Raw genomic sequence first — 19,532 nt, 5'->3', positions numbered from 1 at the left:
TTAATCTCCTGTTGATTGCCTGCACTGCACACATGTGCCATCCTCAAGATAAAGATGATAAGCAGGAAACATAGGCACAAAGGAGCAGGAGTAGGCCATTAAGCCTGTTCATCCTGCTCCACCATTCAATATGATCATGGCTGATTATACATTTCAATACCTTTTCCCACACACCAGCCCCACATCCCTTTAGAAATTTCTCAATCTTTGCTTTAAACATACACAATGACTAAGATTTCATATCCCTCTGAGGTAGAGAATTCCAAAGATTCACAACCCTTATAGTAAAAATAATTTCTCCTTTCTCGGTCATAAGTGGTTTCCCTCTTATTTTGAAATTGTATTCCCTGGTTCTAGACTCCTCGACCGGGGAAACACCTTGGCCGGGATCCTGCCGCAATTAGTGGGACGGCCCGACGCCGGTGCCAAGAGCTGCGCGAACCACTCTGGCGTCGGGCCACCCGGAATTTGTGGAATCCTCTGCGCTTCCAGGGGCTAGGCCGGTGCCGCCGGCGTGTTCTGGCGAACGCGCAGAACCGCCGGCATGTTTCCTGCGCATGCGCAGGGGGTTTCTTCACCGCGCCAGCCATGGTGGAGCCTTACAGAGGCCGGCGCGGAGGGAAAGAGTTCCCCCACGGCACAGGCCCGCTCGCAGATCGGTGCCCCCACCCCGCCCCGAGGACGCCGCTAGCTGCCCTCCAAGCCAGGTCCCGCCAGGATGGACCATGTCCATTTCACGCCGACGGACTGGCCGAAAACTGGCGGTCACTCGGCCTATCGGGGCCTGGAGAATTGCTGGGGGGGCCGCTGCCAATGGCCCCCAACCAGCACGGCGCGGTCCCCGCCCCTGCCCGAAAACCGGCGCCAGAGAATTTGGCAGCTTGCATCGCAGCGGCGGGGCGGAATCACACTGCCCCCTGGCGATTCTCCAACCCGGCGGGGAATCGGAGAATCCTGCCCCTTATCTGCATCTACCCTGTCTACCCCTTAAATTAGAGACCACCTCTCATTCTTTGAAACATTAGAGAATATGAACTAGGAGCAGGAGAATTCACGGTAGCATTGTGGATGGCACAATTGCATCACAGCTCCAGGGTTCCAGGTTCGATTCCGGCTTGGCTCACTCTCTGTGCGGAGTCTGCACATCCTCCCCGTGTGTGCGTGGGTTTCCTCCGGGTACTCCGGTTTCCTCCCACAGTCCAAAGATGTGCAGGTTAGGTGGATTGGCCATGATAAATTGCCCTTAGTGTCCAAAATTGCCCTTAGTGTTGGGTAGGGTTACTGAGTTATGGGGATAGGGTGGAGGTGTTGACCTTGGGTAGGGTGCTCTATCCAAGAGCCGGTGCAGACTCGATGGGCCGAATGGCCTCCTTCTGCACTGTAAATTCTATGATTCTATGATTCTATAACCTCTCGAGCCTGCTCCGCCAATCATTATGATCATAGTTGACCTTATCTCGGCCTCAATACAGTTTCTCTAATGTATCTCCTTAGGAAGGTCCTGCCAGTCGACTCGGCTTCCGGCGGGGGAAGAGCGCGGTCGTGTGTGGAGGAGCTCCTGGAGGGGGAGCAAAGTTGCGTCTCGCTCCTCGCCGAGAACTTGCATCCAAGCGCGCAAATTTGTCCGTTTGGGCCCCCCGCAACAAGAGAGTGGGGACGAAGAAGAACCCGGACACCAAAGCGCATTAAAAAAGTGGGAGACCTCGGCGCTCTGGAGCAGAGCGATCTCCCCCCCCCCCCCCCCCCCAACGCACGGCAGGAGAACGTGGGGTAGGACGAGCGGCGGCCCAGACCAAAGCGGGGACCGAGCTGGAACCAAGCCAGCAGCAAAGACTGCCCCCTCCACCCCGGCAGGAGAACGCGGGGTAAGACAAGCGGCAGCCCGGACCAGAACGGGGAGCCAGCAGCAAAGACCAAGCCCACCGCCCCCCCGGCGGCGACCATCACGTGACAGGTTTGACACGGGCTCGAAAACCAACAACAATAAGGGGCCCCTGGCAAGGGGCAACAGGGGGTGAGGCAACGCCAGGTCCCCCCCCCGACCCCCACCATGGCGAGCGTACCCTGAACAAAAAGCAAACCACTACCCGAGGTGGGAGACCAGGCCCCAGCACGAGGGAACGAGAGTAGCGGAGAAGGGAGAGCAAGCGAGAGGAGTGCAGGGTAGGATGGGGGAACAGCGGGCAGAAAACAGCAGAGGCCGGGCAAGGGAGAAGCGAGACAGTAACTCCCGAGAGGGGGGCCACCGCACTAGCAGGAAAGCTAGCGCCGGGGACATGCAACAAGTCAGGGCTGCAGCGCATCCCCAACAAGGAGGAATACACCAGGCAGAGCGACCACTCAACAGAGGCGGGAGAGCAAACGGGGATAGGAACAAGGGGAAAGAGGGACAAGAGAGGGGGAAAAAGGGGGGGGGAAAGGGAGGGACCGGGGGGAGGGGAATAGGGAGGGAGGGAGGAACCGGGTGGGACGGCGACGGAGGGACAAACAAGGCTAGAAAGGGAATAACAATAGGGCTACAAAGTGCCACATCCAAGGGCTCGGAACAAGGAATCGCTGCAAGCATCCACCCAGTACGTTCTCTGGGCGAAGGGAGACTCCAGAGTGCAGGGGACTAGCCGCGTGGCGGACGCACAGTGGGCGGCCATGTCGGGTGTCCCCTGGACAAAGGGAAACCCCGGAGCGCAGGGACCCGACCGCATGGAGAGAGCAGTGACAGCGGCCATCCTGGACGGCCCCCGAACAAAGGAAGACCCCGGGGGCAGCGGCGTGTCCACCAGGTAAGTATTGTTAATCCCACAGGAGCGAGGGGACAGAAGCCCCCCCACCAGGACAGTCACCTGGAACATAAGGGGACTCAACGGCCCAGTGAAAAGATCCAGAGACCTCACCCACCTAAGAAATTTGAAGGCCGACATAGTCTTCCTCCAAGAGACATACCTGAGAGAGCAGGACTGACTGCGGGTAAGAAAGGGCTGGGTGGGACAAACCTACCATTCCTGCCTTGGGACGAGGGCCAGGTGGGTGGCAATACTGATCAGCAAGAGGACGATGTTTAGGGCGACAAAGACGGTTACGGACCCAGGGGGACGGTACGTCATGTTCAGTGGGGCCCTGGATGGGGCACTGGTAGTACTAGTTAACATGTACGCGCCCAACTGGGACGACACGAGCTTCATCAAGAAGACAATGGCAGAAATCCCTGACATAGCGACGCACTGACTAATCTTGAAGGGGACTTCAACTGTGTACAGGATCCAACGACTGACAGATCAAACCCCAAAACGGGGAAAACCTCAAGCATGGCAAGGGAACTCGGTCACTTTATGGAACAGATGGGAGCGGTGGACCCCTGGAGGTTCACCCACCCAGGGGAGAAGGAGTTCTCCTTCTTCTCCCCAGTGCACAATGTATACACCAGAATTGACTTCTTTGTGGTGGGGAAAACAGTGCTTCCGGGGATAGACAAGGTGGAAGTGAAATGAAAATGAAATGAAAATCAATTATTGTCACAAGTAGCTTCAAATGAAGTTACTGTGAAAAGCCCCTAGTCACCACATTCCGCCGCCTGTTCGGGGAGGCTGGTACGGGAATTGAACCGTGCTGCTGGCCTGCCTTGGGCTGCTTTTTAAAAGCCAGCAATTTAGCCCAGTGAGCTAAACCAGCCCCTGGAAAGAGGGACAAGAGAGGGGGAAAAAGGGGGGGAAGGGAGGGACCGGGCAGAGGGGAACAGGGAGGGAGGGAGGAACCGGGTGGGATGGCGACGGAGGGACAAACAAGGCTAGAAAGGGAATAACAATAGGGCTACAAAGTGCCACATCCAAGGGCTCGGAACAAGGAATCGCTTCAAGCATCCACCCAGTACGTTCTCTGGGCGAAGGGAGACTCCAGAGTGCAGGGGACTAGCCGCGTGGCGGACGCACAGTCGGCGGCCATGTCGGGTGTCCCCTGGACAAAGGGACAGGGGGAGGTCTTTGTCTGCAAATACTCCGCAATTGTGATATCCAACCACGTTCCACACTACATGGACGTGAGGCTGGAGACGGACAGGGCCCAATTCCCCACATAGAGGTTGGACATTGCCCTACTAGCTGACAAGGCCTTCAATGAAAAAATAACGCAGGCCATAGTAGAGTGCACGGAGAACAACCAGAACGGGGAGGTCTCACACTCCACGTTCTGAGAAGCGCTAAAGGCCGTACTAAGAGGGGAAATTATCGCTTTCAAAGCACGAAGAGATAGGGAGGAAAGGGCGGCTAGGCAGCAACTGGTCGACTCCATACTGGAGGTAGACCATAAATACTCCGAGGCCCCGACCGTAGAGCTCCTGGCAGAGAGGAAAGAGCTACAAAGGAACTTTGATCTGCTCTCAACCAGGAAAGCAGTGCACCAACTCTGCCAGGCACGTGGGACCCTATACAAACTCGGAGACAAAGCCAGCCGCCTGTTGGCACACCAGCTGAGAAAGCAGGCAGCCACCAGAGAAATTGCACAAATCAGGGATACCAGAGGCACATCAGAAACAGAGTCAGAAATGATCAACAAAACCTTCAAGGCCTTCGACCAAGGGCTGTACACCTCAGAGCCACCAATGGAGGAGTCCGGGATGAAACGGTTCCTTGGTGGACTGCACATACCAGTCATGGGGGGAGGGCAGAAAACGGGGCCTGGAAGCACCACTGGCACTGGGAGAGATCCATGGACAGCGTTAGCTCCATGCAGGCGGGGAAGGCGCGGGACCAGACGGGTTCCCGGCGGACATCTACAAAAGTTTACGACAGCACCGGCCCCGCACCTGCGGGAGATATTCACAGACTCGCTAGCGTGGGGCACACTGCCACCCACGCTAGCACAGGCCTCAATCTCGCTGATACCGAAGAAAGATAAAGATCCAACGGAATATGGGTCAAACAGACCCATCTCACTGCTGAACGCAGATGCCAAAATACTGGCCAAAATCCTAGCCAAAAGGCTAGAAGACTGCGTACCAGGGGTGGCCGCAGAGGACCAGACGGGCTTTATCAAAGGTAGACAGCTTACCTCGAACATCAAGCGCCTGCTGAACGTGATAATGACCCCATCCGGGGAGAGAATACCAGAGGTGACTGTCTCCCTAGATGCAGAAAAGGCCTTCGACAGAGTCGAATGGAAATACCTCATAGAGGTACTGGAGCGGTTCGGGCTTGGAACAGGGTTCACCTCATGGGTAAAACTCCTATACAACGCTACCATAGCGAGCGTACGGACCAACAACACCAACTCCCGATACTTTCAGCTGCACAGGGGCACCAGACAAGGATGCCCAATGTCCCCGCTGCTGTTCGCTCTAGCGATCGAGCACCAGCAATTGCGTTCAGAGCAGCAAAAAGCTGGAGGGGATCTGAAGGGGTGGCAGAGAACACTGAGTCACTCTATGCAGATGACCTGCTCCTCTACATTTCGGACCCACAAAGCAGCATGGACAGAATCATCGCGCTCCTGAAAGAGTTTGGTGCCTTCTCGGGCTACAAACTCAACATGAGCAAAGCGAGATCTTCCCGATACACCCACAAGTAGGGGGGGGCAGCACTAACGGGACTGCTATTTAAACAAGCCTGACACAAATTCCGCTACCTGGTTTCATGCGAGAGTGCCTTTAAGAACTGGATGTTTAAGCAATATACCTTTAAGAAAACAGTGATGTCATAGAGTGGGTGGAGCTCAGCTCGGGTCAGCCATTTTGCAGTTTAGTGTTGCAGGTTTTTAGTTTCAGTTTAAACAGCAGCTTGTGTGTGTCTGTGTGTTTCCAGAGAGCTGCAAGTTTTGAAAAGTGCCTGGCTGGTTTTGCTGAGTGCAGCTAAAAAGTGCCTGGCTGGTTTTGCTGTGAGCAGTTTAAAAGTAGAAAGCCTGTTTGAGACAGCAGCTTGGGTGTGTCTCCAGAGAGCTGCAGGAAGAAAAAACAAGGTGCTGGAGCTGAAGTCACTAAGCCAATATGTCTCTGCCATTCTACAGAAAATATGTATATCCTTTAACCTGATGTGATACTGTTTAAAGGTGTTAAGTCTCTTGGAAGTTTGAAGGAACATTTTAAGGAATTATTTACTGTTGCAATATTTTCTGGGTTATCTTTGAAGTAAGGGGTGTTAAGAGATCCAATGTTTATTTAAGATGTTAAGTTGAGTTCATGGAATAAACAGTGTTTTGTGTTTAAAAATCCACGTGTCCATAATTGTAATATCACACCTAGGAAAAGCCGTGTGCTAGGAAAAGCAAAAAATCCATTAAAGTGAGAAGTTGGTTGAACTCCATGATACATTTTGGGGTTCTGAAAATGCCTCGCCCATAACACTGGGGATCCAAATAGTCCATGACTGGAAAGGGATCCACAAATGGAACCTCACCAGTCTGACAGAGGAAGTAAAAAATGGAGCTGCAAAGATGGAACACACTCCCGTTCTCCCTCACAGGGAGAGTCCAGACAATCAAAATGAATGTACTGCCCAGGTACCTTTTCCTACTTAGATCCATCCCGATCTACATCCCCAAGGCCTTTTTCAAAGCACTAGACAAATTAAGGTTTGTATGGGGGGGGGGGGGGGGGGGGGGGGGGAGAAAATAATGCTAGGATCCCAAAGAAGGTCTTACAAAAGGGCTAGCCCTCCCAAACCTACAATTCTACCACTGGGCGGTGACACACGAGCGAATAAGGGGATAGATCAAGGAGCCAGAAGCCGAGTGGGTGCGCGCAGAAGAGGCCTCCTGCATGGAGACCTCCCTCCGGGCCCTCGCCACGGCGGCACTCCCATCCCCACCCAAAAAGCACTCCAGCAGCCCGGTGGTGAAAGCCACCCTCCAGTCCTAGAACCAACTACGGCAGCAATTTGCATTACCAAAATGTCGGACAAAGCTCCCATCTGCAACAACCATAGGTTCACACCAGCGTTGACTGACGCAACCTTCAAAAAGTGGGGACAGGGCGGAGGGACACTGACAGTCAGGGACCTCTCCACGGACGGCAGGATTGCAACACGGAAAAACAGACAGAGAAATTCCAGCTAGCCAGAGGGAACGAGCTAAGGCACTTGCAACTCAAAAACTTCCTACGAAAGGACACAAGGACGTACCCACAACCGCCATGACAGACATTACTGGAAGAGTTACTGGACGCAAGCATACTAGATAAAGGAAACTGTAGTGACATGTATGACCGACTGGTAGAAGGGCCGACACCGTACTGGACAAAAGAAAGAAATGGGAGGAAGACCTGGGGATTGAAATAGGGTGGGGACTCTGGAGCGAAGCACTGCATAGGGTCAATTCCACCTCCACAAGGCTCAGCCTGACGCAACTAAAAGTGGTACATAGAGCCCACTTAACTAGAACCCGTATGAGGAGGATAGATGTGAGCGGTGCCAAGGAGGCCCGGCCAACCACGCCCACATGTTCTGGTCCTGCCCCAGACTTGCGGGGTACTGGACAGCCTTCTTCGAGGCAATGTCCAAAGTGGTGGGGGTGAGGGTGGAGCCATGCACGAAAGTGGCAGTCTTCGGGGTATCAGCCCAGCCAGATATATTCCTGGGGAGGAGGGCGGACGCCCTTGCCTTTGCCTCCCTGATTGCCCGACGTAGAATCCTGTTCGGCTGGCGGTCAGCAGCACCACCCAAAGCTGCAGACTGGCTGTCCGACCTCTCAGAATCTCTCCAAATGGAGAAAATCAAATTCGCCATCCAAGGGTCAGACGACGGCTTCCACAGAACGTGGGAGCCATTCACCCAATTGTTCTGGGACCTGTTTGTGGCCAACGAACAAGCAGAAGAATAGCCAGGTAGCCAAGAATCAAGGGAAAGTAGCCAAGGCATGAGAGGGAGAGATAGACCGGGGGAGTTGGGGGACGGGGGAGGTGGTGGTACAGCTAAACCTAAGAGGAAAGGAAGGCGAACCACAGGAGGGGGGAAAGAGAGAAGAGGTAGAGAACAATAGAGGAGAATCAGAGAGGTGGTGGGGAGGCAGGGGATTGATAGCCGGAAGGAGGGCACGGGAAACGATAACAAACTTGCCATCTACAGGAACACAGAGCAAGGAAAATCCAGGCGAAAGACGGGACGAATGGCTGAAGCAGAGGTGAACGCGAGACGACAACGACAGCGAAATCCGTCCAGGGGATGCAAGTGACAACACCAACACCAGACCCATTCGCGTATTGCGCTCTGTAATTGTTTCTCCGGCACCCAAATGTATATCTACCTCCCCAGTTCTCCCCCCACACCCCCCCCCCCCCCCCCACACCCCCACACACACACACACACACACAAACAGATGCCTACTTATGTGTTGTAAATAATATTGCCAATTGTACAGAGTTGCTGCTGTTGAGCTGGTGCATAATACCTTACCAGTTATTTTGTTTTATTTTTCTTTTCTTTTTTATTATTACTTTTTTTTGGTATGTTTGTGCGTGCCCTTCTCTTCCATATATAGACCCTCCCAACACCCGCCCGCGACCCACTCGTGGTTCGCGCCCCCGACTTTGACAATGCCTGCTCTAAAAGGTAAGGGGACCAAAACTGCACATAGTAATCCAGGTATGGTATAACCAAGGTTCTACACAAATTGAAGCAAGACTTTGCGATTCCTATACTCAGATCCATTCGCAATAAACACTAACATACCATTAACCTTCCTAATCGCTTGCTGTACCTGCATGAATCCAGCATGGAGCCATATGGACTCATTATTCGGCCTCTTTGGCTTGGTGGTTTTTGTTTTATCCTTATTTTCAATTTAAAGAACAATTAACGCTAGATCGCTATAAAAAGAAAGCAAGTACAGTGTAAAAGCTGAAATATTTAATATCTTCTGATGTTAGATAACCTATCCAGATGCCAGCCCATCTTTCCTTTAGAATATTGAAATATTAAAGCTTTAGCAAACTATTTAATTATTATAAGGGCAAGAGTCTAATTTGCTCATTTGTAGCCAAATCTTGCCTCAGTTCGATATCCGAATAGAAATAAATGACTTGAGTTTTATCATAGTCTCCGAGACCTTTCTGATTAAAGTCTATTATCTTCTTCTTGTTCTTTTTTCAAAAAAGGGCAATAGTACAATCTCATTGTGTCTCATTGAACCAAATTAATGTGGAAAATTAGCTATGTTCTCCTCTAATAGTCTTTCCGTTGTTATTATTTTTAATTGCCTGAGTTCCAGTTATTCATGTACGGAAGAATATCCATTTCTATCTGCAACATGATTTAACTGTAGGACACAAACTTTGAATGTTCAATTCGAAAAAAGACAAGGGCTGGGAGAATACTATTAAGCTGTGCATTGTTCCATGGAAGGCTAATGAGCTCAGCATAACTGAGTTCTGTAATAAGATTTAATGCATGGCATTGTAACATACATAACTACAGCTAAATGCACCTTTTGTTATCAGTTTGGACTGTAGTTGGAGTTTGGTTTCAAACACAGCTGCCTGTTTAGACTGAAATGAAAACAAAAATGCTGGAAAACCTAGCAGGTCTGGCAGCATGACTCTAAGAGCCATATGGACTTGAAACATTAATTTGGTTTCTCTCGCCACAGGTGCTGCCAGGCCTGTTGTGTTTTTCCAGTATTTTCTGTTCTTATTTTGGATTTCCAGCATCCAGAGTATTCTGCATTTAATTTAACCAGGGGCTGGTTTAGCACAGTGGGCTAAACAACTGGCTTGCAATGCAAAACAATGCCAGAAGCGCGGGTTCAATTCCTGTACCGGCCTCCCTGAACAGGCAGCGGAATGTGGCCACTAGGGGTTTTTCATTGAAGCCTGCTGAGACAATAAGCGATTATTATTATTATTTACCGGTTTGTACTGGTTGGCGGAAATTCTAATTGCACAGGAAGAAAACTATGCTTATGTGCTCACATGCAAGCACGAGCCCAGTGGTCAGATTTTCTATGTTTAGACAGCGAAGATGCTGGAGTATGGATTGGTTCTATTTAAATATGTTAAATTAATTGTAGATATATTTACAAAATTCTCAGCACCTCCATTGAGGACTCAGTTTGACACCACACTGGATTTATACGCCATGCGATGCCGAACCAAAGTGGTAAGAGATTTCAGGGTATATCAATCCCAATTTTGAAGTGGTTCAGGCACTATCTGGATTTTATTGCAAGTGACTCAATGAAACTGATGTCAGCATTGTAGTCGCATAATCTGGAAAAATTCATTTGGATAATTTATGAAAATTTAAGAGACATTCTTGCTGCTGGCTTTGTCATCTTACAATGTGTAATGCTCTTTGGACTGAAAGGCAGTAACTTTGTTTACCTGTAACTCTTCATTTATGGAATATCCATTAGTCGGCTGGAATTTGGTGCGTAGGCTCCAAAGGAAGTGACGTATATACAGTAAGTGTCTATACATGTTGTCATCTATGGTCTCTGCTTCCAGATCCACCTTAAAGTTGCTGGTGGGCAGCACTATTGGAGGATATTTATCAAAACTCAACAGAATGTCCTCTGTGAAACAGAAATATATGGGAGCTTGTCACACATAGAAGGATACAATTAAATTCTGCTATGTTCTGCCTGTCTGCAACTTGTGAATGGTATCAATTTCTTCCATGATTGTTGACCCATTTTTCATTGATCTTTCTCGATTGATGTTGGAGTAACGTAGCTGAGTTTGGGGAATATTCCTATGTGGCTGTGCTAAGCTAATGAAATATGAATTTAAAACATCTAATAGATGTACTGGTCTAATTCATAATACATTGAGTACGAATTGAATACACAACACAGAATAGCCATAAAATAAGACTGAAACAAACACAGTTTGAGGTAATTATAAAGTCTGCTATTCATCAGCAGCTAATAATAGTGAAGACTATTGTGAACAACTATTTTTTGTAAAATGGCTGTAGTCTTAGAGCAAGTTAAATGACTGCATAATTTCTTGTCTCATATATGTATGCATTATTCTATTAGTCTGTTTCAAAGGTATTTTCAATAGATCATAACACAAATATATTTATTTTTAAAGTTTTTTACAATTATATATAGGCTGGCATTCTTCCCGAGGTAGCAGGGTACAATCTTAAAGAACTGCAAAAAAGACGCAGGGCTTATAATAATTACTTTTTATCTTCTGTTCTTTTAAAATCAATGCTTTGCAAAAAAAACCTGTTTCTGTCCCTTCTCGCCAGGAACGTTGACTATACCTGTTTTATATGTTGTTTCTCTCTCTTCAGCACTTGGTTGCCATGCTGTAATGGGGCCCACTCCAGGTGCTAGTTGGTAGTGTGTTAGTATGTGGAGAAGTTGGGACGTGTTTAGTGCATGGAATTCTCTCTTGAGGCAACTCCAGCTGGACTATGGCAAAACATGAAAGAGTATTAATCACCACAGGGAGGTTGCACTTTAGGGTGGAAACGTTGCACACTGGTTCCTTTAGTGGTACCACTGATAACAGTTACAATAATATGTTCTCACATCCCTCAGCACCATTTGTGTATTAAATCTATCCCATAAGTTGCAGGTGGAAACATGTAAAGATATGTTTGCAGGCTTACGGGTGTCAGGATGCCTTTTTCAAGACTATGTACTTATGAGATCTTGAGTGGACTTGACAGGATGGAGATGGAAAGGATGTTTCCTTTTGTGGGAGAATCTCGAACTAAGTACTACTGTGAGTTGCCCATTTAAGACAAAGATGAAGAATAAAAATTCTCTCAGAGGATTGAGATTGGAATTCACTTCCACAAATGGTGGTTGAGGCAGACTCCTTGAATATCTTTAAGGCAGAAATAGATAGATTCTTGAAAAACAAAGGGGGGATAGGTTAACGGGGGGGGGGGATGTGAAACTGAGGTTAAAATAAGATCAGCCATGATCTTAATGAATGGCAAAACAGACTTGATTGGTTGAGTGGCCTACTCATGCTCCTAATTTGTGTGTTTTAGGAGCAGCCAGTCCTAAATGAGAAGCCAACTACATACTTATTGAGCAGGAATAATTTGTGGATGATCAGTACCTCTTACTGTAAGAAAATGAAAACTCCCTTTTCACATTTATCTGGAAATACATTCTCAAAATGCAATCAAACCCCTTTAGACCTCTTCTCTCATTGGTATTTAATATGGAATATTAATAGGGCAGCGGTTTGTGTTCACTCAGCAATTCTTACTATAATAGATTAATAGACTCTTGGTGATCAAGTTTTCCTGAAACCCTTGCTAGTTGGCCAATGGTAGATTAGTTTACATAATAACACCAATGAGCATGGACATGTCCTGCTCATATATCATAGAAGCTCATTCTCGTATAAATGTTATTTTGTACAATGTGTAGATATCTGTAACACTTTGAATGAATATGAAGGATAGAAAACATTAAATTGGTTCAGCCCCCACCTTTTTGTAGAGGATGATTATCATAGATTATCATAGAATTTACAGTGCAGAAGGAGGCCATTCGGCCCATCGAGTCTGCACCGGCTCTTGGAAAGAGCACACTACCCAAAGTCAACACCTCCACCCTATCCCCATAACCCAGTAACCCCACCCAACACTAAGGGCAATTTTGGACACTAAGGGCAATTTTGGACACTAAGGGCAATTTAGCATGGCCAATCCACCTAACCTGCACATCTTTGGACTGTGGGAGGAAACCGGAGCACCCGGAGGAAACCCACGCACACACAGGGAGGACGTGCAGACTCCGCACAGACAGTGACCCAAGCCGGAATCGAACCTGGGACCCTGGAGCTGTGAAGCAATTGTGCTATCCACAAGGCTACCGTGCTGCCCAGTTGTGTTGATGAGTTGTGTGATTGCAATTTGCCTGCTATATGTAATGGTTGACTCACTCTCACTCTTTTATCTGGCTTTCATTTTATGTGCTTCGCTAACTGTATATTGAAATTCTCTCCTTAACAAAAATGATTGTAACTTAAATTATGGTAGACCATCCTGATCTGTTACTAAGTGATGGGGACTATAACTACAAGAGTTAATGTACTTCGAGAAAAGCCATTACCTGAATGAGACAAGATGTTGGGACAGCCAGAAGCCTTACAGCACTAGTGAATTTGAAAAAAAATTCATCTGCGATGTTACCCATTCCTACGTTTCGTATCCACTCCAGCAACAGGCGGAGATTGGTTTGCATCTGTTCCCCTTTTGACCAGTGAAAAAAACTTTGCCTTGAACCTGTACAACAGAAAACACAGGTAATCAAGTAGGTCAGCAGACTTCCTACTTCTGGAGTCTCTCCACTCTAGTTGTATATTCTGTGCACATTATGTCTTTTGAGATGAAGGATGACTGTGCTGGGAAATAGATCAATTTTCCACTTTGTCCCGTGACAGCATTCAGCCAGATCTGACCTAGGAGTAAATGGTGTAGAAAACTGGCTACATTGTTTTGACCATTTACCTTCTATTGCATACATGGGACATTTTCCACACTGTAAGACCTGGCTGAACAATATTAACTAAATGTAGATTTGTTCATGTCTGAAGACTTTTTATGTATTGGAAACAGGATTGTATCATTAAAATAGTTAATTTAGCATGGGAAAATAAACAACGTTTTCTCCTCGGGACTTGTAAAACTCTTTATATGACCTACTGTGGTGGCAAAACAAGCATCTGATTTTGCTCCACAAACCAGTTCATGCCCAACTGATAGCTTCTATGATTATCAATAGAGCCATGCACGTCAATGTTTCAGGCTATCACACACATTATATTCTGAAGCTAAAATCATCTGACATCTCAGCAGGAAATAAAGTATAAAAATGTCCCAATGTTCCTATCCGGGAACACAGCTAGTCTTAGAGAAATTACCTGAGATATTACAAACGTCCTTTTATGGAACTCTTCTGTTGTTGATCTTAGAAAATAAGACATTGGCACCTGCCAGCACTTTTCCTTTTGACAGTATCAATACTACATTTACAAGTCAATGAATATTCAATATATTTCATTTATTTTAAGTTTTCATTTTCGTTATTCCTCCTCCCCCCACCATCTCTCCACCCAAATTGCCAAATGACTGATGTGCTTGAGAATGAAGTGCATCATCAAATGACTGGTGCAGCTCATGTAGATGGTTAGGGTTCAGGCACCTTTCAGCTAGCTACATTTCTCAAAGTGCTGAAAACCAGACTGAATCGGTTGATTACTTTGATTCAACATTCTTCCTGTATGCCCAGAAAGGAGCTATTGGAGTAGAAAGGACATTGCTTTGAACCACTGTGCTAGGTGTTACCCTATTCGTCCCCAAAACTGTGTGAACTGAGCATTTTCTTTTAGTCGCCTTTTCTACCGTATAATTGTCACTGAGAATGTATAGTTATTAACTTCTCAGCGAGGTATTTGAAAAGCTAGAATCTTGTTGGTCAAGTCTTTGATCATTCCTGGATCAGCGGGAGATGCCAGCAATTTTTGATGAGACCAAAAAATACAATATCCAGCCGTTTACAATCATTGGTGCTGTTCCTCCTCCTCATCCAAATACAAACAGCTCATATAACACAGGAGGAAGCAGGGAGCCTGGCATTTACATTCGTAATGGCAGCTAGAAAGTAATTTCTAGGCTATTTTTGGAGATTAGTTTTTCTGTATTCAAGAACTTTGTCAAATTTGGGATTCTCATTTCCTTATCACAAAGCACAACAGGGTTGATTTTGATATCATACACCAGTGTGAAAATATGTGATAGTGAATTAGACCCTGTTTTACTTCTCCCAATTTTAAGTTCAATTAAAGTCAGCGAAATAAAATCAGGAGAGATGTAAAACAGAATGGTGATTAGCTTGCACCTGTTTGACACTATTTATTTTCTGTATGTATTTTTGTAAATTTTGAAGATGAGGAAGAACTATGGAAGGCATTAGGTTAGTCGTGCAGCATCAAAAGTGAATGGAAATCCCTGTTGGCACATCCAAATACAGAATTAGAGGTACACTGTGTGTTCCCTGTTCATATGTGCCACATGTTAAGTGGCATAGGCAGAGGTCTTCAAAATGAGATGGTTCAATAAAACAGCACAGGAGGTGTTTAAGCTTTCTTTTGGGTGTGGCAACGGTGTTCTTTTTCTTGTTAAGTATTTTTATTGAATTTTACATTTGTACACTATACAGAAGATGAATGAATCGGTTATTATTTACAATTTACATGTTTTTTTTTCTTTGGCATTCCCCCTCCCCTTTTCTGTTATTCGGGCTCTGTTTTAGGCTCTTTCTTCTGCTGTAGATGTTATAGTCTATCTTTCGTCTTGTTTTTGTTGTTGTTAGCCCTATGGCTTTGTTGGGGGAGGGGGGGCTCTGGCCCCGTGGCCCCGGTTCACCCTTTCCCTGTGTATGCTCCTGGTATTTCCCTGGGTTCCTCACTTGCTGCAACCCCTTTCCTGTCTGCTTTGTATGGTCCTGTTGGCTCCTATTGGTCCCCCTGCCTCCCTCCCTCCCGATCTGTTATTGGCTTCAAACAGATCTTAGAACAGGCTGATGAATAGCCCTCACAAATTGTGGAAGCCCCGGTCTGACCCTCGGATGGTGTATTTGATCTTCTCCAAATGGAGAAATTCTGACAGGTCTGCCAGCCAGTCTGCAGCTGTGGGTGGTACTGCTGATCACCAGCCGAGCAGGATTCTCCAGCGGACCATTAAGGAAGCATCGGCTTCGGCTCTCTTCCCCATAGGAAGTTCTGGCTGGTCTGATACCCTGAATACTGCTGCCTTCGGGCAAGGCTGCACCTTCATCTCCACAACCTTGGACATTGCCTCGAAGAAGATTGTCCAGAACCCGACAAGTCTGGGGCAGGCCCAGAACATGTGGGTGTGGTTGGCCGGGCCTCCCTGGCAGCGTTCACACTTGTCTTCCATCTTCAGGAACAACCTGTTCATTCGGGTTCTGGTGCACCACTTTAAACTGCATGAAGCTTAGCCTTGCGCAGGAGGAGGTGGACCTACTTAGTGCTTCGCTCCAGAGTCCCCTGTCTACTTCAGTCCCTAGTTTGTCTTCCCATTTCAATCTTGCTCCATCTAGTGGTGTTCTTGCCCTTTCTAAAAGTCGTCCGTATTTGTCCCCACAGCTCCCTTTCTCCATACTTTCCACATCCAGCAGTGCCTCCAGCATTGTATCACTCGAGGGTACCACGCCATCTCCTTGCGGAGAAAGTTTTTGATTTGTAAATGTTGGAGTTCCTGTCCATTTGAAGCTCCAGCCTCTCCGTCAGCTCGTCCAGGGTTGCAAGTCTGTCCCCAATGTAGAAGTCCCTAATCGCTAGTGTCACCCCGTCCTGTCTCCACCTCTTAAAGGTGGCGTCTAGCACGGCTGGTGGGAATTTGTGGATTCCACAGATGGGGGCCATGGTGGACACCGCGGTTAAGCCGAAGTGATGTCTCATCTGGTTTCAAGTTTTTAATGTTGCTACCGCCACTTGGCTGGATGTGTACTTTGTCGGTGGTGATGAGAGCACTGTCGTGGCGAGGGCTCGGAGGGTCATTCCAGAACAGGAGGACTCCTCCATCTTCACGCATTCCTTGCTTGGTTCCCTTACCCATCCCCACACCCTCTCGGCTGGGGCTGCCCAGTGGTAGTTCGGAAGGGCCAGGCCGTCCATGCTTCTTCTCTTCTGCAGTGTTGTCTCGGGGATTCTTAGATTCTCCCCCCACCCCCCCCCCCCCCCCCACTCCCCCCCACCATACAAATGCCATAATAATTTTATTTATTCTTTGGAAAAAAAGCCTTGGGGATGAAGATCGGTATGGATCTAAACAGGAAGAGGAACCTTGGCAGTACGTTCATCTTGATCGTCTGCACCCTGCCTGCCAGGGAAAACGGGAGTGCATCTGTGGACTCTGTGGGTCCTTTTTAACTTCCTCCACCAAACTGGTCAGATTACACTTGTGTATCCATGTCCAATCTGGATCCCCAGGTAGCGGAATTTGTTTTGGGCTAGTTTAAATGGTAAACCCTCCAAGGTGGAACGATGGCTCAGTGGTTAGCACTGCTGCCTCACGGCGCTGAGGACCCGGGTTCGATCATGGCCCCGGACCTCCCCATTCTGTGAGGGTCTCACCCTCACAACCTAAAGATGTGCAGGCTAGGTGGATTGGCCAGGCTAAATTATCTCTTAACTGGAAAAAAATAATTGGGTACTCTTTTGGAATGTGACCCAGAGCCTGGCTGGGAACAACATTCCAAATTTCACTCCGCTTTTGTACAGGGTCGATTTCGCCTGGTTGAACCCGGCCCTGCGCTTTGCCAATGTCCTGCTATTCTCGTATTCTATGTCCTTCCCAGCTGCTCGCTTTCGTCTGATTTGCCCACCACAGGATCTTCTCCCGATCCTGATATCTATGTATTTTGGCAATTATTGCCCTTGGATGTTCCCCCGCCTTGGGCATCATAGAATTTACAGTGCAGAAGGAGGCCATTTGGCCCATCGAGTCTGCACCAGCACTTGGAAAGAGCACCCCATTTAAGGCCACCCCATCCCAGTAACCCCACATAACCTTTTTGGACACTAAGGGCAATTTATCATGGCTAATCTACCTAATCTGCACATCCTTGGACTATGGGAGGAAACTGGAGCACCCGGAATAAACCCACGCAGACACGGGGAGAACGTGCAGACTCCACACAGGCACTGAACCAAGCCAGGAATCGAACCTGAGCTGTGAAGCCAACTATGCTAACCACTGTGCTACCGTACTGCCCCACGGAGCATTATGTGTGTCCTGTTGACATCTGGCAGCTTGGGAAGCTGTCCCTCCCGACTAGGTTGCCCAGCATCTGGGCCATATAGTCCGTCGGGTCCCTGTCCTCGATCCCCTCTGGCAGATCCATTATCTGGATATTCTGGCGACGAGACCGATTATCCAGATCTTCGACTTTGCCTTTCAGGCTCCCATGAGTCGCCACCAGCCTTTTAATTTCGGCCCTCAGAACAACAATCCTGTCGCTCTGGTCCGTTCGACACCTTTTCCAGCTCTAGGATCGGCTACCCCTGAGCTTCCAGTTTCTTCCCCATTCCGTCTATCACCATCTGGCGGCCAACGCCTCCGTCGCCGCCACCTGGATCTCCACTTTTATTGCCTCTCCCATTACCATCAGTTCTTTCATCAGGAATGTCTTCCTCCATCCCCAGGCCAGGGGTGGTGGTTGGTGAGGGGGGGCGGGGGGGAGGCTTTTGTTCACGTCATCGGTCCCTCTCTCTGGTGGCCGGTGACCACTTGCCTTGTGGGTCCGCCGACTCGCTCACTCTCATTGTTCTTGGCCTTTTCCTCCTATTCTGCCTTCTCTGCAGCCTTTCGAGCTCCCATTCGCTGGCATGTTGTATCTATTCTCTCCCTTTCTTGTGGGCGAAATAAGCCCAAATTTCCGGGCTAAGTTTAACTTAAAGTGCCTATTTGATTGTGTTCTGGAGGAGAGCCACCAGATGTGTGACTCATCAACACATCACCGTCACTGGAAGTCAGCGAGGTATTCTTATTAGGCCCATGGATACTCAGTTCTGTTGCCACTGAGTTCTCACTCTTCCACAACCATTTAAATGAGGCCGAAATTTAAAATTGTTCAAGTCTTACCAACACTGACAACTTCGCCATTCTGCCAACTTTGCGCACATTTCAGACAGAGGTTGAAGATGGTGGGCGGAGTTATTCCATAATTTATCAGAGCGCTAGGCTCTAACTGAAAACTGGCATGTATCGCTTCAGATGCACTGCTGCATTTTCAGACCAGACCTTGAACCACTGACAAAAAGAAAATCAGGGGGCATGGTTTATACTGTCAGTCTGGCGAGGGGGACCTGATAGGGCCGGCAAGGCCGGCTCCACAGAGATCAGGGCACCATCTTTAAAGGGTGTCCCGATCAGAACTGACTTTAAACTTGCCCCAGGATACCCCCCCACCATCCAACGATGGTATCGGGGGCACATATGCCCTGACCGCGCGGCTGCCCCTTGGGCACCGTGGACCCCCGCCACGACCGACCCCCCGGCACCCCCCCCCCAATGATCCATGTGCGGCCAACGGGCGCCGCCGTTTTGGGTCCCGGACTCCATGCGGGAGGGAGGAGCGCCGCCATCTTGGGTCGCGGACTCCATGCGGGAGGGAGGGGCTCCGCCATATTGGGTCCCGGAATCCATGCGGGAGGGAGGGGTGCCACCATCTTGTCCACCCCTGACCGTGTGCGACCCGTGAACGCCGCCACCTTGGCTGACGGCCAAGGATCCCGGAATGGACGACTTCACGGGCCTGAAGAAAACGCCCCGATGCAGCAACAGCGACTGGCTTCGGTGACCCTGGACCAGTCGCGGCCCTGAACGCTCCAAACAGCAATAACGACGGTACTCTTCAACGGGTATGAGACGCACTGCCTGATCGACTCTGGGAGCACAGAGAGTTTTATACACCCCGATATGGTAAGACGCTGTTCTCTTCCGATCGGCACAATTATCAGGGGCTCTTCCTCCCCACCATAATGACCGCAGAAATATCATCTTCGCGATCCCCCAATGCCCACTTCCCTCTTCAATGCCTGCTCCCCCCTC

At 48.6% G+C, this 19,532-nt stretch overlaps 1 protein-coding gene across 1 annotated transcript in view; it reads right to left on the bottom strand.

Moving 5' to 3' along the window:
* radil (Ras association and DIL domains) overlaps positions 1–19,532 on the bottom strand; it is a 288,075-nt gene that overhangs the window by 48,258 nt on the left and 220,285 nt on the right. The window contains exons 9-11 of the mRNA XM_072480950.1: positions 13,006–13,178; positions 11,190–11,340; positions 10,298–10,488 (exon numbers count right to left, since the gene is read on the bottom strand). Coding sequence (XP_072337051.1) covers positions 10,298–10,488; positions 11,190–11,340; positions 13,006–13,178 — 515 coding nt within the window. The remainder of the gene's footprint in view (positions 1–10,297; positions 10,489–11,189; positions 11,341–13,005; positions 13,179–19,532) is intronic.

Source organism: Scyliorhinus torazame, chromosome 17, assembly GCF_047496885.1.
Source record: "Scyliorhinus torazame isolate Kashiwa2021f chromosome 17, sScyTor2.1, whole genome shotgun sequence".
NCBI classification, from domain to species: domain Eukaryota; kingdom Metazoa; phylum Chordata; class Chondrichthyes; order Carcharhiniformes; family Scyliorhinidae; genus Scyliorhinus; species Scyliorhinus torazame.
Note: the sequence above shows the minus strand (reverse complement) of the source record. Positions and strands in the feature narration are given on the sequence as shown.